The sequence below is a fragment of the Sander vitreus genome, chromosome 14, assembly GCF_031162955.1.
Source record: "Sander vitreus isolate 19-12246 chromosome 14, sanVit1, whole genome shotgun sequence".
NCBI classification, from domain to species: Eukaryota; Metazoa; Chordata; class Actinopteri; order Perciformes; family Percidae; genus Sander; species Sander vitreus.
The window spans coordinates 3,947,290-3,969,335 of NC_135868.1; the positions used below are offsets into that span (position 1 = coordinate 3,947,290).

Below are 22,046 nucleotides of genomic sequence, written 5' to 3' on the forward strand. Positions count from 1 at the left end.
AATCTGGGCTTTTCCCACTGGTCTTTCTTCTTCACCATGTTTGTTAGGTTTCCTACAAAGATATTTTTCATTTTTATAGCATTTCTGTGGGTTTTGCACTGCTTGAGTCACAGAAATGCTGTCTCACGTTACATCGCTCACCATGACGGACAAAGCTTGATTTTAATCCGATCGTGTCACGAAAGACTGACGCACTTCGTGATCAGTCCCATTAGCTCAAGACCATCTGTCCTTAATGCGTCATGAGGAGCATTAGAATGATCACATCCATGTGCTGCAGCTTGACTGCAGAATAATAAACGAGGAAGAAATTGTGTTTGTGAGAAGAAGGCTAAATGAAGCTTATAGATAGATAGATGGATAGACAGACAGACAGACAGACAGACAGACAGATAGATAGATAGATAGATAGATAGATAGATAAATAAAAATGGAGGCTCCACAGAAGAGATGCCGTACATCTGTGGTGTGGGAGCATTTCCATTTCCATGAAGTGACCTTGACGCGTGCGTGCGTGCGTGCGTGCGTGCTTGCGTCTGGACTAAAAAAAAGGTGGTACATGATCTTGGTAAGCAATTTGACAACATTGTAATAAATATTTTCGCTGCATCAAAAAGTGTGCTGGAGAAGATACCAGCCGACAAGCTAATCCAGCACAAATTAGGTGCCTAAAAAAGTCAGTAGAATGAAGTATTTGAACCTCATAATTAAATACAAAATGAGGGAAAAACTTCAAAAAAGGTCCATATTAAAAAAAAAAAAAAAAACGAACCACCCCCTTCCACCAGGCTGGCTACGGACCTGCCAAATGAAATCCAAATTTCCAGATACTCGTATAAAGATAACAACAAAAAAGGGCCACATTTTATTTTAGGATTGTCTGCGTGAATTCTTCTGTAAAACCACTAATCTTACGTAATAGCTACTATGATGATCATTGTATGATTTTGTAATAGGGCTGTCAAAATGAACGCGACGAGTCAACGCATGTTCCTTTTAACGCCACCAATTTCTTTAGCGCGCGAATAACGTTACCTCGTGTATTTAGTCTTTGTGCTTTCTTTCTTTCTTTTCGGTCCATTGTCTTCTCTCCCTGTCATCCCCTGCGTCGCTTCTTCCCGGTAGTTTTTTTTCCATTTTGTATCTTCTGGTTTTTTTCTTGTGGTTTTTGGATTTTTGTTTTATCTTCGTTTGTGCCTGCCTGCCTTCCTCGCCTTCCTCAGGACACCTTATGTTCTAATTCTTTTGTTTAATAAAATTCCTCTACTCTGCATTTTGGGTTCAAGCCTCGTTTTACCTGACAACATTGAAGATAAGCTTACTATTGGAAATTAAGCATATGGTAGCCATACAGTTAAGCTTAAAGCTTCACTGTGCCTTCCACATGTATTTTTAACATTAAAACATGATATAAATAATATAGAATATCCATTCATTTGTATCAATCCGGCCCAGTTAAACATGCAACTTAACTTTATGCAATATATTTAGAGTAGTAGGGGGTCCCTATACTCCGTCTCTTTCAGTTAAGGGGTCCTTGGCCTAAAAAATGTTAACGATCCCTAATTTAGGCAATTACAAAGTTGGCCTAATTTGTACCACATGGGCAGAGGTAAACTAAAGGAGCTTCTTCACGGTGTCTATTGGACCTTATTTTGGATATGTCCTAATAAGACACGTCTATGCTTCATTTTCCCCTAATGTCACACCAGAAGCACATAAGCAGCCCAAAGCTGCCCAAGTCCATCTCTGGTTTGAACCAAACATGAAACCCCTTCAACTGGATTTCTAGTTTTATACGTTTTAAGTCTAGGATTGTACGTTGAACTGTAGTAACCTTGCCACAGACTTGGCTTGCCATGTGCCTTCTCAAAGCTGTGATCATACCTCAGCGCTGGGATTGGTCATTTTTTCGCACTAAATGCTCGCTCTTGGGGGAATTACTGGAATTTTTGGGTCTTTGTATATTACCTCATGATTGCCAAGCAGGAGGATGAAATGAAATAACTTTCTGGAGTTACCAAGAGTGCCTCATGGTATTTCTGTATAAAGCCATGTCATGTTTCAGTTTCTCATGTGCCTTTTTTAGTGCAGTGTGGTTTTGTTCTGACATGCCTCTAATTAACTTTAATGTTTGCCCTCTCCTCCACAACGCAGGAATTTAGTAATTAAGTTTAGTACAACCAGTTACTTCCTCATTCTCACTCCCCTCTTCTCAGAATCATAAATCAGAATCAGAAAACGGTTCATTGAGAAGAAAGTTAGACTTGAGGAATTTGCCTTGATGGCTGGCGCACACCTACATAAACAAACATATTGAACATTAATATGAAAAATACAGATAAAATACAACATAATAAAAAACACACCCTCCCTTTGATTAGGACATCATAATGGGAATTTGATGACGTCACAATGGGGTGTAATTACCAAAGACTTTTCTCATTTATCATTTTTATTGCACACATGGTGTTTGGCGTAACAACTTGTTGCGAAAACATGGAGCCCTTAATAACAAAAGATTTGCTGCCGTTTTCTTATGCCAGCATCCAAACAGCACATCGACAGGTGTTTGTCTTGCATGAATTTTCTATATTTAGGAATAGCTTCTCACCCTTCGACACATTTGAACGATCGTCGGCCATGTTTGTTTCTGTAACGTCAGTTGTCAACAACGCGTCACCAACTGAAAAACTCTGTTAGCAAAATCTAGCCCCAGTTTCCCACCTCTGATTCCCATAGGAAGTGACGTGAATTATGACGTTTTGACTGGGAAAAATGTTTTTTCCGATGCCCATGAACGCACAGACTTTCTACATGGTGTCAGAGGATATGATATTCATATTACCTCATGAGATTATGTCACTGTGTGCTTTCCATGCTTCTGTCAGCCTAACTCCTGATTGTTTGCACAGCACTCTTCCCCCATTACATATTTTACTGGTACACTGCAAAGAAATACAAGTGACCTGGGGGAAAGAGAGGGGAGATATTACCTCATGTTAAAGATGAAACAGCTGTTGTAATCCAGTATTTTTTTAATGAAGTGTTGAAACTCTCCAGTTTTCTGCAAACTGGGAATAGATGAGTTTGAAGGTCACGTACAGTAAATACATATCAAAATGTGTCATACAGGATGACTCCCCCAGGTCTTAGTATCAACGAAACCACATTTGCAGTTTCTCTAAAACTATATATATATATCGCCATCTATTGGCTAAAGTTAAGCATTGCAACATTTCAAGACAGTCAAATGACTGTGGAGAAGTCATCACACGGACTGACTAATAAAAACAGCTACATATATTTAATTCATTTTATTTGTTTATTTAATCAATATATGTACTGTAATATCTGTAAAATATCTACAGTATGTAAACATTAAAAGCCCTTCACGAGAATCAGTTTCAACCTCAGTTTGTTTTGCAGTTCATTCCAGTAGTAAGACACTTTTTAATCTCATAGCATTACATGTTACTGCAGGTTTGCCGATGCCTCCTCACTCACAGTGGTCAGTATGATAGCTGCTGTCTCGAGTAAGAATTAAATAGCATCCAGTGGTTTAAGAGAAGTGGCAGCAACATGAGTGAAGGCATTTTATCTCCATATTCCAGTGTAGACAGAAGTAAAAAATATGGATATTGTTTTTTTCTGTTGAAGGTTAAAAAAATAAATAAACTTTGTTACGGTTGTTAAGTTACAATGATCTAATTGAACTTTTAGCTTTTGAGTACGGTGTTCAACGTGAGTTTTGCAGGATAGACTGCTATCTTTATCTAATCAAAATCAGAAGTATTAATGATGCTGTACTGCGTCTATAAGATGTCCATTATAAAGAACCGACCAGAGTAGAAACATCAAAGATCTGTGCTCTTGTAAAATGCATATATTTTGTCATATTGGAGTTTGGTACAATGTTTAAATGAATAAGAGAGGGCTCAAAAGCAATAATGCTTTTGATGAGCTCATGATTCATGTGGTAACTCATTATGTTACTCAGGTGTTTCCCAATTAGCCTACACAAAAGGGGAAATTGTTTGTCTGGGAAGCACACCGTGAAGAAGGCTGTCTGTGCCGCTACTCGTGGGTTGCTTCTGTCTTTTAAACTTTCTATTATTAAATAGCCAGTAAAATAAAGGCTTTTTAAATAATTTTGAAGAAGAGTGCCTTGGACTTTCCCTTTTTTTCTACACTTAATTGAATTCCCGACCCCAAAGAGCACCTTCAAACATTTGACTGAACTTCCTGAGCACCCTGGACTCTGTCTTTCCAGGCATGTACAGTAGTTGTGAGTTGACCAGTGAAAACATACCCCAGTGTGCATATAATACAGAGTGTTACTGGGTCCACTAAGACAATACATTTGGTTTAGGACTAAATCCAGGTCCAATAAACAAGCAGCTGGTCTACTTACTGGTTAGTGTTCACAGTGACACTGACGGCTAAATGGCTCCATCTAGTGATTGAACCAAATCAGTGATCAGCTCTCCTCACTTGAACAACAGCACGACACCTAAGCTGACACAGGAAACACAAACCGTCACCACATTAAAGTCCTTATTTGTAGGATTTGAACAAAAATTGTCTTTGGTGTAAATAGCAATCCCCATCTATACAACCCCAGATCAACACTGTCTCTTAGAAATTAGTAGTGTGCGAATGTAGTGTTTCAATCGAGAAAAAGTACAAAAATTTGTAGAAAAAGAATTCCTGAGAAAGAGCACAAAATGTACCTCTAACAAACCAACAGTGCAATACAGATTCAGAGGCTCCTCAGCAGGCTAGTCAGTAAATGAGAATGCGTCGGGTCCCCAACGTTTCCTCTTGCAACACTGCCGCCGTGTGGACATTTTCTGGTGAATGACGACAGTTGGAAGGGTTTCTTTCAAGTAGTTAGCTTCATCTGCAATAAAAAAAAAAAAGAAAAAAAAAAAGATACTGAGTCACAATACAGTCTGCATGGAGTGCTGCTTGGGTGTGTAAAGAGTGTCCCTCTGGTGCTCTTCAGTTTGGGGATCCTACTAGCTTAAAAAGGTTGAAGGAAACTGAGGCACCTGAGAGGGTAACATTTATTTCCTGTAATTATTGCATGAGGGATTTGTTTTCCTGTTTTTTTTTTTTAAGAACTTAACACAATTCTCTGTATTTTTGTACAAAATGGTGACCTTGGGGCCAGGCGCGCCGCCAGGAACTTTGGGCCCCATGACAAAAAAAATCTAATTGGGCCCCCCTCTGCGCAGCTGTTGTCACCACATCTCTAGGACCTAACTGTCCCATCAAAAGCTTTACATAACTCTAATTAAAGGCTTGCAGCTGTCTTGCTTCTTGTAGTTCAATACTAGCACTAGCACAATATTTACTGCTGATTTGTACATTTCACCATTTGATGCAAGATTAAAAGCAGCCATAAAAAAAATGTGCTGAAGGCCATCTTTTACAGTCTCAATGTATTTTTATTGTAAAATTTGACAAAATGGAAAATTTTCTTGACAAAATTATTAATGAAAGACGGATAAATCCCCACAGACTCCCTGCTATGATGCTAACTGGCATGTCATTGAACACAATGTTGCTCACCTTCTTCACTGGGACAGGGAGGGGCACAGTTAGGGGGAGACTGGGCTGCTGCTGACTCATCTATTGTTAAGTCTGCTAAAAGGGGCAGGGACAATGATTTAATATGAATATCTTGCTAAACGTTTCCCTGCACTGATTAAATGGTGATTAAATGTAGGCTAACACTAGTCTGTAGCTAGCTAGCTAGCTTATTTCACTATGGACATTAAGCCAACAGGTTAATACCACTCACAGACTATAGGCTAACCACCTTTCTTGGTGAAAAACTGGGTTACAGTTCGACACCTTTTCCTTTGTCTTTCCTCTCTCTTTTCTTTTTTGAAAACCAGATTTTGATTTAACGTTACTTGGTAACAGTAAAACTATTAAACTCATCGAAAATATGTATTGTATAAATTGCATAAATATCTCGAATATTCCATCGCATTTTAACGCCGCAGTTTTCTGGAAGAGCTGATTAGCTAGAACACGCGCACACACACACACACACACACACACACACACACACACACACACACACACACACACACACACACACACACACACACACACACACACACACACACACACACACACACACACACACACACACACACACACACACACACACACACACACACACACACACACACACACACCTTTGATCAGCGCCTGTTGTCCGTAAACGAGCCCGGCGGTGATCGGGTCCGTGTCCACAATTAAAAAAGTGCAAAACAAAGAAATACAATGAGCCATGACAGGTCTCCAAACATATAGTCTCGCTTTGCCAGACCCTCCTCCAAAGCCTATACGCATTCAAATCCTCTGAGAAATCTCGTATAAACGACAACTCCTGACGGAGTAAAATGTTGCCTACAGACAGGTCTGCGGTGAGAAGTGTCTGCATGTCTGCACTGCCTCGCTCCACCTACCGTCGTAAACATGGTGCGTTTGCCGTTGCAGGTTGCAGCAGGAATATGTGCTCTCACTATAAACCCGATGCTCTATTTATAAGCTGCTCCCACGCATCCCAATTTCTTGGGAGTTCCCTCAAAGGTATTTATGAGTCATCCCCAATTTATTGTAATCACATTTTTAACCTAATGCATTTGCCCGGAAGCTGTAATAGTTCCTTAACGTGTCAGACGTACAGGATTCCCAGATATCGTCTATTTCTCTCAAATATTTAATAATAATATAATATTTAAAAATAATAATAATTTATTTTAACCCTGCTTCCCTCCATTTGACCCATTTTCAATGTTTTTTTTTTTTTTTTATGTCAGAAATATGGGTTTCTTTCAACCAACTTGCCCAAAAATAACATGGATGGTGCCATACAACGTTCTTCGCAAGTACAATTCATTATCAGTTAAATGGTGGGTGTTTAATTCAATTTTAAAGCATTTGAGAAAAAAAATAAAATAGAAAAAAGTTCAGAAACTTGACAGTCTGTGATAATCCATCGACATATGTTCCTCGGATGTTAACTAGTCAAAAGAATTCATAATTTTAGTGGGTTTTTTCCTCAAAATGTAGGCATAATTTCATATAAATGAGATTTATTGAGCACGGATTCCAAAAATAATTGTAAAACTAGTGGCAATAAGTTGGTGTTAGTGGTGTATATATTAGTGGTAGTAAAAATGAAGAATATTGGACCAAATCTTCCAGTCCCACTTCATCCATCCCACTAAAGAGGAGATGTTTGTTTATTTATTTATTTTTTATTTGTGAGAACGCCGGCAGTTTAATGCCAGTCGGGCAGAAGACTTCATTGAGTCATTGTGTTTAATAAAGATTAAACATTAAACATTAAAAAACACATTTCCTGATCAGTCGGATGGCGAGACCACTGATCTGTGTTAAAAATGTTGGCAGCGTGTACAATACCTGTTCTATATATAGTTACAGTTTGTTGTCCAGCTGCCTGTATGTACTATTTCTCTTATATTTGGGTATCTGTGTTCTGTGTGAGTCTATTAAGATCCACGGAGCGGAAGTCAAACACACGTGGCCATTAAAGTGGAAATGGAGTTGAGTTGAATGTACTAGAGTTGTTATTATTCTATAGTTTAATACCTGAAGAAGTAGTTGTTGCATTATTACACGTGGGGGAGTACTGTATGAATTAAAGTACTCTAAATCAACTTGATCTTGATCTTGATCTTGATCACATACTCACAGTGATCAAACGAGAAATTTGCGATCAAAAAGGCAATCCAATAATAAAAATAAACAAATGCAGCAAGCCATATGTCTTTGGTATTGGTCCCTAGACTGACCCCCCAGGGTTACACCAAGTGAAGTGCAGTAGGGGGTACGCAAAAAAAAGTACAATTCACCAGGTCGCCGCTAACGGGAAGTCTGCTGGATAACGGGGATCTGTACAGGTAAGACTATTAAAATGAGAGCCTTTAAATTGTGATTATTTAGTCAACAATACAGAAAAAAATGTTTTAAATGTTTTATGATGGCGTGACATTAGTGTTGACATGAGAACGTTATGGTATACGTGCAGTTAAGTGCCCCAAATACCCCATACAATGTCCTTATTTAATTATGAACCTGCTAAACCACCTGTGCTACCTTAACCTGTCTCAAATAAGACCCTCATCATTTGGGACACTCAGTTTTTGGAAAATAATTTGGGACGCTAAACTGCACGTAAGTCGAACGTTATTATATTATTAGCCTACTTGCTTACGTTAGCATACACGTTACTAATTAGCATGTTGTTTTTTAGTAAATGTCCCCATTAACTTGAAAGTAAGTAGTTTTCCACACTGTACACAGTGTAGACAGTAAGGCCTATTGCATAGCTATATTGTTTAGCGTGACATTAGTGTTGACATGAGATAACCGTGTTAACGTTATTATATTAGTAGCCTATATGCTTTACGTTAGCATAAACGTTGCTAATTAGCATGTTGTTTTTTAGTATATGTCCCCATTAGCTTGAAAGTAAGTAGTTTTCCACACTGTACACAGTGTAGACAGTAAGGCCTATTGCATAGCTATATTGTTTAGCGTGACATTAGTGTTGACATGAGATAACCGTGTTAACGTTATTATATTAGTAGCCTATATGCTTTACGTTAGCATAAACGTTGCTAATTAGCATGTTGTTTTTTAGTATATGTCCCCATTAGCTTGAAAGTAAGTAGTTTTCCACACTGTACACAGTGTAGACAGTAAGGCCTATTGCATAGCTATATTGTTTAGCGTGACATTAGTGTTGACATGAGAACCGTGTTAACGTTATTATATTAGTAGCCTATATGCTTTACGTTAGCATAAACGTTGCTAATTAGCATGTTGTTTTTTAGTATATGTCCCCATTAGCTTGAAAGTAAGTAGTTTTCCACACTGTACACAGTGTAGACAGTGAGGCCTATTGCATGTAGCTGCTTATTAACGCTTCACTGAAGCTATATCATACTCATATTGAGTGAAATAAATAATAATACCCAAAAGCACAGGTCTTCGTGCTTATCTGTCTATCTATCTGTCACATATTCCTCATCTGCATGCATCCCATGTTCACTGATGTGTTTCTGCATTTTATGCTGTGATAAGAAGCAAGGAGTGCACTTTGCATTATTAAATGATAAATAATTGCCAAATATTTTGATTTCAGATATGGGAAAAGCTATTAAGAGCACACGCTTCAGGAGTGTTAAGATTAAGGTGGTGAGGAGGTGTATCGCTGGCCGTGCAAAGGTTTCTTACCATAGTCAAGGACTTCTCCCCAACCCAGCACCAAACCCACCCTTCAGACCCTTCCACATCTGTTACACCTCAACAGGTTGAATCTGATGATGTGGCACCTAGCTGTAGTTCATGTTCTGAGACTGCATACAGTGAGGCAAAGAAGAGAGAGATTCATGCCTGGGATGCAGTCAAGGATGACATGCTTAAGGTGTCGTTTGACTGTTCAGCACCAATCACTACGCAGGGTGTTGTCTGCCTAGAAGATGCTGATTATAGATGCATTGAGTGCAGCACAACTGCAGTCTTTCGTGAGGCTTGTTTGAAGAGGACTCTGCACCTGAAATTCACTGCACCTGCCTGATAAGTGGAATGTAAGAATAATAGCATGCAGTCATACATACAGACATTGCTAACCTTTAAGGTTGAGGAATCCAATCCTATTAAATGTGGAGTAATGATTTCCTGTAAGAAATTAATCAAATTTGTGATGCATGTTTGAAAATTATTTTCTGCGCCCGTTTGCTGATTCCAATAATAACAAACATGAAGGTATAGGTGACACACTCAAGTGATTTTGTCTATGCTGATATGGTAGTCTCTATAGCAGTACTTTATGTTTTTATTTTATTTCCCTCTTTTTATTTGGCAGGATGGCATCATCTACATCATTATTATTTATGGAACCGTATAGGATTATATAGTTACATGCAAAATTATTATTGATATTTTTATATAAAAATAAGCCATATGAGCCACAGTGGTGTAAAATATAATATAGGAAAATCTCACATGACGCGCGACTGCGCACAGCAAGCTTATGCGCGCACACACACACACACACACACACACACACAAAAATGAACAGTGTAAGCAGACTACTTGATTACTATAAACAAATTATTTAAACAGCATTTGTATAGGAATTATTCTATCCCAAGCTTTTTGATCCATATAGGCAGTTGGTCGCTGTAACCGTGATCACTATAAGCAGTTTCCACTGTAGTAGGATAATGCTTAGTGTCAGTGTATGTGATATTCTAAGAATTTGCTTTAATCATAGATCAAGTACAGCACCAGGCGGCTTGAAGGGTTTGGGCTCACAGATGGGGAAGGAATGGAAAGGCTGTGGTCTTTCCTCCGAAGATTTTCCAGAGTCACAAAGGAGATGACTCCATCTCACCGCCTTGACCTGCTGACTGATGCCCTTTTACATTATGAACGGAGGGAATCAACGGACCTGGGTTTGTCCACTGCTGTATAACCTGTCTAAATGTGTCGTTCAGTGTTACCACTGTGCAAAGTTGTTTAATGTCTAAACATTTGATATATTTTGGAGTTAATCTGATCACACACAAATTGGTAAACATAAGTACATTCAACTTTCTTTACAGAGGTGCAGCTCCTGCAAAGATTAGACAGAGCAGAGAAAATATCAGTTCTCGCTCAAGAAGACATCTCATCTGTCATCGGAGAGGCACCAGGTAAACCCTGCAAATAAGAAGCAGTCAACAATAGTTGTGAATGGAAGAAGTTTAGATTCCATTTACAAGCGCATTTTGTGAGTATGTAGCAATGACGGTTGTCTTGTTTCCTGTTATTTTGTTGTTGCCTAGTGTTGGTTTCTGAGCGAGAGATGGAAGAAGAGGGAGATGGAACTAGCCCAACAGAAACAGAAACCGATAAGTATGCAACTAAAGTGAATGCATGAATGTCTTGAATATTGTAATAAGGTCATGAATATTATTAACAATATTATTACCTTTCCATGTCCAGTAATGAAATACAATCCTGTAAACTGTGTGGGTAAAGAAGTAACATGAAATGAAACACTTTTATTATAGCAGTAGTAATGTCTTCATCTGTTCTCCAGACACTGTCTGTAGATGGAAAAGGGACTACGTCATCAAGCTGATTCAGTTCTACAAGTTCAAGTAGCCCCTGAGACAAGCAATCAAGGAATACAACAGTATTCAGTGGCCACCGCAGATGAGCATCTTCCCTGCAACAATCCTGTCTACTTCTGCTCTGATGACACTGTAAGTACAGTTACCTAAACCTAGTAGCCACACTGCAATCACTCTAGTAACCATCTGACAACTGCTTAGTAACCACAACTACCCGCCAATCATTTTCATCAACCACCAGCGAACATGACTTATGTCTTCTACTAGATTGACGAAGATGATGTTTCAAGGAGTCTAAAAAGGCGTGGAATTGATGCCTTGCGTGTGAGGACACGGGCAGCTGAGGAGAAGCGCATGCTTTACCAGGAAATGAGAACTGTAACTGAACACCTCAATCAGCAGCATGCCTTTCTGTGCTCTGCCATCAATGACACAGATCAGCCTGGTGCCAAAGCTGCTCTCATCCAACGTGTCAAACAGCTGGAAAGAAAGCTACATCATGCCACTGTGATGTTTCACCAATATGTACCAGACACTGTTCCTACAACACGTAGTTATGTCGTCCCAGAAAACCCCTACCTGTCTCAGGACCTCCCCGTGTCAAGTGTACAGACACTGGTATACGATGATGATGACGATGACAGCAACTAGCACTGTAAGCACTCATGACTAGGGCTGGTTTGCTGCTTCCTGGTTTTTAATGAATAGTTTGAGCAAGCTTGTATGCTTTGATATTTATCATTCAAAATGTCTCCTTAATTCAGCGCTAGCCAAAATTCATCAAACTCTGACAGTTTAGGTTCTGTGTGTTTTCATTGTAACTGATCAGGATCTAATTGATGCTGTGTTGCTGATTAGTTGATTAGTCTAACTGCTAAAAAGTCCATGTTTGTGTTTTTTTGAGCTGCCAATGTGAACCAAAAAAATTATTTAAACAAGCTGTTTTTGGACCATAAAGACTTTTGTATAAGCTGCTGTCTTTTTTTCAATGTTTGGTAGCAGAAGGTTTCTGGAAGTACTTTGTGTTGTAGGCAGAGTTTGCGCGTTCTACCAAAGAATTTCTAATGAGACCGACTTTGGTTCTACTAGAGGTTTTGCAGTGAGGTTCCGGAAGTAAAAATCCCATTTATTTTCTCCATAAGGATTTAGATTATCAGCCATAATGTATATCCATAGGCAGGCTGGGGGAACTCATATTAATGTTAAAAAACCTTGTAAAGTGAAATTTTCATGCCATGGGACCTTTAATCCTATGAGAATTTGTAATGTACTGAATTATTTTAAATAAAGACAATCGGAAAGAAAGAAATATAAAAAAAAAAAGAAAATACATTTATATAAGAAAATCATGGTCTATGCACGCCATATCTGTGGTGTGGCTCACAACACCTTGGGGCTAGAGAGAGGCGAAGTCCCGCCCCTTCCGGTGGACCCCACGGGACCATATTTCGGAAAATAGCCTATGTATGGTAGTGAGTTTGAATTGAGGCATGAATTACATATATGATGTTTGTCAATTTAAAAGAAAAGTTTGCAAATGAAGAAAGGACGTGTTATAGAACAAAATAGCCCAAAATGTAAAAATTAACCAGTGTAGCATATAATAATAATGTATACTTTATTAATCCCACAGGGGGAAATTACAATGTTTTCTCTGTTGTTACTATACACAGGCCTGAATTACACACCCATGCTCAGTACCTATACATGCACTAATGAGAGATGTCAGAGTGAGGGGGGGGCTGCCCATGGACAGTTGGAGAGCCATCTCAAAAGCACCTTGGCAGTGTCCAGCTACCAGTCTACCACCATACTTTGGTCTGTATGGGGACTTGAACCAGCAACCCTCCGGTTCCCATCCCTACTGACTGAGCTAGTCTTTCCCATATGTAGGCTTAGTGTCTTTTTAAACACTCTATAAATGATTGCCTATACGGAAATTACAGTAATTTGCTATACATGTAGATGACCACCAGGGGTCGCGGTTCTCCTATTTTTAGCAGCAAAAACAAACCTTTCAACTCACGGAAAGGAGGGATCACTGAAGTGTGTGTGAGTGGAAAAAAAATGTGCCTCCCTGATTTGTTGACATGCACACGCCGACTGTCTTCACTTTTGGGATCTGTGTCTCGTACTGAAATCACCTTTTAATCAAAGTGTGTGCCCCTCCTCTCACTTCCAGTCAGCGTAATGCAGAAGTTATGCGTATTTAACTTTACAGACGTAGGAATGGATGCGGCCAGTAACAGTTAGGGAAGCAGGGTGTCGACAGGTGACCAACTCAAGAAAACGGGACTACACCTTTTGCCGTATTTTTTTGTATCCCTTTCTTCGGTTAAACCTCTCCCGGTCGCAGGCGCTTAACTCCTCTCGGGTTTACCCGCCTCTCCTGTCCCTCTCCCCGGACTCCTCTTCGGTGTTTACCTCGGCAGAAGACATGGAGGAAAAACCGGATTTTTCCAACGAACTGCTCGGTAAGATAACGTTAAGTTACTAACTGTCGATGAGACAGCCCAGTTTAACTTTAACTAACTGACTCATACACAGGCGTTGCTGTTGTTGCTCTCAACTTAAGTTAATAGGTTAGTTCAACTTTTGTATTGTCAGGTATACAATCTTTTATTTAACAAAAAAAAAATCACTGAAAACTCAATATAAACTCACGAATAACTCACGTTAGGGGCATTCAAAATAGCTACATCGTAGCACGTACTACTGTAAACTGCATGAATAAGTTGTCACAAACTCACTATTAAAGCCACTTTAGGAATACAATGTATCATGGAGCTACAGTTACACATTGACTTGTCACTACGAATTTTGTAAGAATACTGGAGGAATAAAAGCACATTGAAGGTTAAAATGCCACATCAATAATTAAACGAGATAATATCTCATCGGATTAGCCTATTGTAAAAAATGCTAAAGTGATACCACAGCAGGTAAAAAATTACTATTTACCTACACTAAATACCACGGACACCACTATCCTCACTATTATGGGAGCATACTGCTGTGGTTCCCTCTAATAAACTTGTACAAGTGTCACTGTTATTCATATATATATGTGTGTTTCTGTATTGTTGTATTTCAGTAACAAGTTATTTTCATGGCCTGAGGGCAAGGCGGTCTACCTGCAAGTTTCTCCTCTGCCACTTCCTTATCTGAAGTGGGGGGAGAGAGAGAGAGAGAGAGAGAGAGGGGTGTGTCCTGTGAAATTCCTTTGGATTGTGAGATATTATCAACACAGACTTGCCTGGATGACTGAGTGTCAAAAAGGAAAGAGGGGGAGAGAGAGGGAATGAAAACTGTAAATCACTGCAGTTTCTGCTGGAGAAAGAAGCCTTTAACTGTTGGCTTTAAGTTCAACATAGCACTCACGCATTCAGGATTTGCTAGAAATCTGCCCTCTTAATCCTTCCTGTTGTCCTCGGGTTAAATCTGACGCATTTTTTAAAAAAGTTTCTATATCAGAAATTTGGGTTTTCTTTCAACCACATTTTCATAAAAAGGTAACATGGATGGTTCCCTACAACGCTCTTCACAAGTAAAATGAATGATGAGTTCACTACTTTCATTGAATGTGGGTGTTTTATTCAATTTTATAGCATTTGGAGAAAAAGAAATTGATAAAAGAACGTTGAAAGAAGTGACAAAAGTGTCGGAAGAAAAGGTTAAAAAATGCGGGACGAAAAAACACGAAAACGTCAAAAGGCGCAGGAAAAAGTGACAAAAAAAAACGTTGGAAAAAGTGACAAAAACGGGGGGGAGCGACAAAAGTGTCGAAAAAAGACCTAAACATTAAAAAAAAAAAAATTTCATTTTAAATTTTGACCCAGAAAAACTGAAAGTTGCATGGTCGACGGGACAACACAAGGTTTAACTACGTCCAGAGTAGAGCCGCAAACATTATTCAGTTAATCGATTAGTCGTCAGCTATTCAGTTAATCACCAACTATTTTCACACTCGTTTGATCAGTTTGAGTTTTCTTTTTCTCTGATGTCAGATTCCCTGAATGTGAATACGTTCTACTTTCTTCTCTCCTCTGTGACTGTGAAGTGACTATCCTTGAGTTTTGGAACAAAACGAGACATTTGAGGACGTCCTCTTGGGCTTTTGGGAAACACAATCCACATTTTTCACCATTTTTCTGACATTTTATAGACCAAACAGCTAGGTCTGGGTATCGTTCAAACATTTTGGCTACCCGTACCGATACCAATGCCTTGACTTCGATACTCATTTTATAGAATCCATTTTAACAGAAAGAACAAAACGAAGGACTGAGCCTCTGTACATGGGCGTGCGCTCTACCACGTGAGCTACCTAGGCGCCCTAATCGATGTATTTGAGGAAATTGACAAATTAATCGACAATAAAAAACATTTTACATTTTTACATTTTTCAAACTATTGGCGTCACTTTTGATGCATTTAGGTTAAGGAAAAGAACAAGAACGGGACGGTTGGGTTTAGAGTAGAAGAACGGGACAGTTGGGTTCTGGAAAAGAAGAATGGGAAGGTTGGGTTTAGGAAAAGAAGAACGGGACAGTTGGGTTTAGGAAAAAAGAACGGGACGGTTGGGTTCAGGAAAAGAAGAATGGGACGGTTGGGTTTAGGAAAAGAAGAACGGGACAGTTGGGTTTAGGAAAAGAAGAACGGGACGGTTGGGTTCAGGAAAAGAAGAATGGGACGGTTGGGTTTAGGAAAAAAGAACGGGATGGTTGGGTTCAGGAAAAGAAGAATGGGACGGTTGGGTTCAGGAAAAGAAGAATGGGACGGTTGGGTTCAGGAAAAGAAGAATGGGACGGTTGGGTTCAGGAAAAGAAGAATGGGAGGGTTGGGTTCAGGAAAAGAAGAATGGGACGGTTGGGTTCAGGAAAAGAAGAATGGGACGGTTGGGTTCAGGAAAAGAAGAATGGGACAGTTGGGTTTAGGTAAAGAAGAATGGGACGGTTGGGTTTAGGAAAAAAGAACGGGACAGTTGGGTTCAGGAAAAGAAGAATGGGACGGTTGGGTTTAGGTGAAAAAGAATGGGACGGTTGGGTTTAGGAAAAAAGAACAGGATGGTTGGGTTCAGGAAAAGAAGAACGGGACGGTTGGGTTCAGGAAAAGAAGAACGGGACGGTTGGGTTCAGGAAAAAAGAACGGGATGGTTGGGTTCAGGAAAAGAAGAATGGGACGGTTGGGTTCAGGAAAAGAAGAATGGGACGGTTGGGTTCAGGAAAAGAAGAATGGGACGGTTGGGTTCAGGAAAAGAAGAATGGGACGGTTGGGTTTAGGTGAAAAAGAATGGGACGGTTGGGTTTAGGAAAAAAGAACGGGACAGTTGGGTTCAGGAAAAGAAGAATGGGACGGTTGGGTTTAGGAAAAGAAGAATGGGACGGTTGGGTTTAGGAAAAAAGAACGGGACAGTTGGTTTCAGGAAAAAGAAGAACGGACGGTTGGGTTCAGGAAAAGAAGAATGGGACGGGGGTTTAGAAAAAGAACGGGACGGTTGGGTTCAGGAAAAGAAGAACGGGACGGTTGGGTTTCAGGAAAAGAAGAACGGGACGGTTGGGTTCAGGAAAAAGAAGAATGGGACGGTTGGGTTCAGGAAAAGAAGAATGGGACGGTTGGGTTTAGGAAAAAAGAATGGGACAGGATGGTTGGGTTCAGGAAAAGAAGAATGGGACGGTTGGGTTTAGGAAAAGAAGAATGGGACGGTTGGGTTCAGGAAAAGAAGAATGGGACGGTTGGGTTTAGGGAAAAAAGAAGAATGGGGACGGTTGGGTTCAGGAAAAGAAGAATGGGACGGTTGGGTTTAGGAAAAGAAGAATGGGACGGTTGGGTTCAGGAAAAGAAGAATGGGACGGTTGGGATTAGGAAAAAAGAACGGGACGGTTGGGTTCAGGAAAAGAAGAACGGGACGGTTGGGTTTAGTTAAAGAAGAATGGGACAGTTGGGTTTAGGTAAAGAAGAACGGGACGGTTAGGTTTAGGAAACGTGACACGTGGGACACGATCCCCGGTCTCCTGGGTGAAAGTCCTGTTGTTTGACTCAGCCACCCCCCCCCCCCCAAACAACCTGCCTATGCGGATTTTCGGCCTTTCATACTACTCGCTACCGTAGTCGCTCTTAGTGCCACGTCATCTTTAAACCCCGTGTAGCTGCTGCTCTCCCTGGTGCGTTCTACACAGACACGCTGAAGGGCGCTTTTTGCGTCGTTACTGACGCTGGCAGCCACTGTCCAAACGTCCGTATTTATACGAGTTCGGAGTGAGAACGGGTTGGGACAGGAGGCTGAGCAGTGGTTTTCTGACTTTTATCTAATTTTGCAGATCAAACACCCTTTTGCAGGGTGATATTTCTGGACTGAAGCGGTTGGCATCTGGTATTTTGGACCAATGGCCCTAATGTCTTGATATTGGAGTATTTAAATGGACCAAAATAGCAGAAATAACAAGATAACGGCAGTGAATTAACATACCTGTGTGTAACTGCTGTGTTCACATAGACTGCTCTCTCTCTCTCTCTCTGTCTCTCTCTCTCTCTCTCTCTCTCTCTCTCTCTCTCTCTCTCTCTCTCTCTCTCTCTCTCTCTCTCTCTCTCTCTCTCTCTGTCTCTCTGTCTGCTGCCCAATCTCTCACTGTCTGTCACTGGACTCGCTGATGAATGGGGCTTTTTGTTGCCAGCTCCGGCTGTTGCTTTTCCAAAGGGCAGACTGACCTGACGCTGCTCATCAGCAGCATTTAAAACTAAAAGAAAGACGTTATCTATTTGTCCTTCATGTGCACAGAGGCACAGCTGGTAATGAAAAAAGTTACGATGGTCAGAGAGAGAGAGAGAGAGAGAGAGAGAGAGAGGGGGGCTTTGAATCTGACCTTTGGTAGAGTGGTGAAATACTGAAACTAGAAAATATTCCCATTTAAGAAGCTGCAATCGGAGATTTTCAAAGCTGTCATTCGACTCCACATTTTGTAATTTGAATATCTCACTCGGTTAAAGTAAAAGGAAAAGATCCCTGCGGCGACGTTTATATACGAGACGCGTCGCGCAGTTATTACAGGACAGTAATTAGTCGGCTGGGAACTCCTTGTTATTTCATACGATGGAGAGGTCCATGTGTTTCTGATCAGCCTGCACGCTGCTTCCTGCGCCAATGTTTTCATCCTCCACATGACCTCATCATGTGTCTGGGCACAGCGAGGAGGACGGCATGATGTCATGGAGGGCGGCCTCTCGTACTCATAAACAGTCTGTCTCGTGTCTCGCAGCTTTTTAGTTTTTCTGGGTCAGAATTTCAAATTAAAACTTTTTTTTTTTAGGTTGTCTTTTTAGACACTTTTGTCGCTTCCCCCCCCCCGATAATTTTATCACTTTTTAAAAAAAACTTTTTAAAGATTTTTTGGGCATTTTAGGCCTTTATTTATATAGGACAGCAGAAGAAATGAAAGGGGAGAGAGGGGGAATGACATGCAGCCATGGGCCGCAGGTTGGAGTCGAACCTGCAGCCGCTGCGTCGAGGAGTAAACCTATATATATGGGCGCCCGCTCTACCAGGTGAGCTACCCAGGCGCCACAAACCGACTACAAAGACACGACAAATGACCAGAGACCCAAAACAACCCCAAAGAAAAGAAAAAATGACCAAAAAGAGTAGAGATGTTGCTCCGATACTGCCTAAAACGCTGGTATCGGTATCGGGAAGTACTGGAGTTAATGCACCGATCCGATACCACGTAATGAAGCCCGTAAGAAAATCTACGTTAAAGTAGTAGTTATAACTGACTGTTAAACTGGAGAATAAAAGAAAGTTCTGGGGCATTCATCTTTCACAAAGAGTTTAACCTGAGCCAGACCGACAACAAAGGTAGAAATAACCTCACATCCATACAGGGATAGTAGTACACAGCTGTTAAAACATAATAAAATGTATGACACACTGGTATCGGATCGGTACTCGGTATCGGCCGATACGCAAGTTCAGGGTATCGGAATCTGTATCGGGAAGCAAAAAATGGTATCGGACCATCTTTAAAAAAGAGACACAACACGACTACAAAGAGACGCAAAAACCAGCAAAGAGAAACAAAATGTATAGGGAAATTGCATTTTTTTTTTATTGAAAAAATGTAACATTTTCTTGAGGAAGGACGCCTAAAACCTAAGTCTTCCACAGAGCTAGGGAAAACCCCTGCGTAACCCTAACTAACCCTGTGTAATATGTTGCAATGTGGCCCATCCAGCTGTTGTGGCGTTAACTGTCAGGTGCCGTGTAACCTTGTTTCCTTGTTTGTTGTAGAGAGTGTGCGCGAGGCGGTGGGTCCGAGGGTGAAGCTGACCCTGAGGCGCAAAGTCCAGCTGGAGGTCAAAGGTGACAAGGTGGAGAACAGAGTGCTGGTAAGTGACAGCTGTTCAGTTGTCTTCTAAATACTGCCAAACGCAGCGTGAATGTGAACGCACGTGGACTCGAGGCGACTCCGTTCCCGCTTTCGGTTGGAGTGGGGAGTTGGCGTTGAAATGCTCGGCGCGACTGTGAGTGTTAACGCCCCTTGAGTAAATGTTGGTCCATACAGGAACCAACAAGGATACGTACAGTAAGTCCCTGAAAAATTGGCTGCCCAGCTTCCACGGGAAAGTTGGTCGGCTGGTTGATTTTATTACACGAATGAATCATTTTATTGCTCCTCGGGGGGAAAGAAATCCAAGAGGCTGCTTTGGTGTGGGCGTTTTGAAACAGGTACAGGTGAGAAGATCAAATATTAAACCCGGAAGGGAAGGTTTATTAGACGCCAAGACTACAGAACAGAATAAGGGGTTGTAATGAGCGTCTTCTTAATTAATCATAGGTGTGTTTTGGGGCGTAACATGCAATAAACCAATCAGAGATCATCTCCCATTCCCTTTGAAAGCCAGGCGCGTTTGGACCTTGGAGCATTGCTGTTATGATGGAGGATTTGCTGAGCAGGACGGAGAGATTTTCGGGAAAAGAAACTGATCTGCTCGTGGGTGAAGTGAAAGCGCGATCACTTCCCGCGATCACTTCCCGCTGCCTCAAGATAGCAATACGCCAAGAATGCACCCGAACACACCTCCCTGTCAGACCAGCACGCCCATGGGCGCAAAGATGGGCGCAGGTGCACATGTTATTTAAACAACGTGGGCGCCGGACGGGAAATTGTCACTCGCGTTGGGCTTTGTTGCTGCGCCGGGTGCAAGATAGGGCCCTGCGCTTCTGAGACGGTGTGGTATGACACATGGCGGGCCACAGCCGCAACGCAGCACATCTGCGCCCGGTGGAATGCCGGGGTTAGGTTAGGCTCCTTATTGTGTTGCCTGTGATTTCTGTTGATCTAGGCACTGAGTCTTTGGTCGACCCACAGAAAGGCTGCACGTGGTTGTTAAATATTTTGAATGACTGCGGCTACAGGAGCCGAGTCTGAGAGGAGCTGCTGCTGCTGCCGTGACTCACTGTCTGATGCTCAGTGTCTCTGTGTGTGTGTGTGTGGGTGTGGGTGTGGGTGTCACACCAGTGCTTCCTTGTTTTCCTCTGCAGCTGTACATCTGTACAGCAAAGCTTTACAGACCGGCTGACTCACAGTATCTGCATTTTCATCCCTTCTTTCCCCCACAAGATTTCGGAACCTGGCTGCAGGTGTTCCCTTCCATTCATCTCCGGCGTTATTGAGCACTGACGCTGGGTGACAAAAGGGATTCGCAAGCGCCGTTTAAATGCCGATCACTTCTAGCACCAGCATGTGCAAATAGCAGAGTCTTGTATGCTCATGCGTGGGTCAAAAGTGTAGCATTTGTTTCCTGAAAAATATCAAAATGAACAAGAGCAACAAAAAAAACACGTACAGATAACACGTCACTTGGCTTAAGGAAACGGCCATGTATGTTTACACGAAGTCATGATGTCATGTTACATCCTCAGTGATTTTCCGTTTGCGATGTCGTGGACGACAAAACACAGTTGGGCTGCAACTAACACACGTTTACAGTCATCATTCTCTTGATTTATCGATTGGTTGTTCGGTCTATAAAATGTTGACAAAAAAAAAGTAAATCAGTGTTTCCCAAAAAGCCCAAGACGACGTCCTCAAATGTCTCGTTTTGTCCACAACTCAAAAATATTCACTTTACTGTCACAGAGGAGAGAAGACACTAGAAAATATTCACATTTAAGACGCTGAAATCTGAGAATTTTTACCTTTTTTTTTTTTTTTCTTCATAAAAAAATGACTCAAACCGATACATCAATTATTAAAATAGTTGGCAATTCATTTAATACTTGGTAGTTAACGACAATCAATGAATCGGTTCATCTTTGCAGCTCTACAAGAAATTTCGACTATGCAGGGTCCTGCCAAGAGTCATCCGTTAGAATACAAGGATGAGTATACTTTCAAGGCAACGTTGCGGATACAATTGAATGCATCGTTGTGTTTGTGTCTCATCTGTGAGTTGTTCAGGGCCACTGGGCTGTAATGCAGCGGCACACAGTTGGGAAAGAGGTGGGCGTTTCTGTGGTAGCATATCTGGTTTCATGTAACTGCAGGTATGTGAACTTCAGTTCTCTCTGTGTGAGCATGTGTATAGGGGCTTTCCGACCGGAGGGATTTTTGCAGTTCTTGGAACTAAACGTTCCTAGAACACTTTTTTCGTCGTGTTCCGACAGGAAAAATGTGGGGATTTTTAAGTTCCTCTGGCCTCAGTAGCGTACTTTTTTAGCTCCTACTCCAGAGCGGGGTCTTTTCCCTTTTCCCTTTTCCTAGGTGTACTTGATTGGTCGAACTTATAAGTCACGCCCACTGCCATCTCGGAACTTGCAGACAGAGCAACAACCAACAACGGGCCATTTTTAACAATTTTCACCATCTTATTCAT

The 22,046-nt window shown here is 41.1% G+C and overlaps 1 protein-coding gene and 1 long non-coding RNA gene across 2 annotated transcripts in view; both read left to right on the forward strand.

Annotated features, from left to right (window-relative positions):
* The first annotated feature begins 7,859 nt into the window (after positions 1-7,859).
* Positions 7,860-12,454, forward strand: LOC144528790 (uncharacterized). Its single transcript, XR_013502934.1, has 7 exons — positions 7,860-7,949; positions 9,197-9,641; positions 10,331-10,511; positions 10,662-10,751; positions 10,884-10,953; positions 11,141-11,306; positions 11,442-12,454. It is a non-coding gene; the product is annotated as an uncharacterized LOC144528790 (long non-coding RNA).
* A 781-nt stretch (positions 12,455-13,235) lies between these two features.
* The window catches only part of carmil1 (capping protein regulator and myosin 1 linker 1), a 58,794-nt gene continuing 49,983 nt past the window's right edge, over positions 13,236-22,046 (forward strand). The window contains exons 1-2 of the mRNA XM_078267100.1: positions 13,236-13,648; positions 19,459-19,556. Coding sequence (XP_078123226.1) covers positions 13,408-13,648; positions 19,459-19,556 — 339 coding nt within the window. The 5' untranslated portion in view covers positions 13,236-13,407. The remainder of the gene's footprint in view (positions 13,649-19,458; positions 19,557-22,046) is intronic.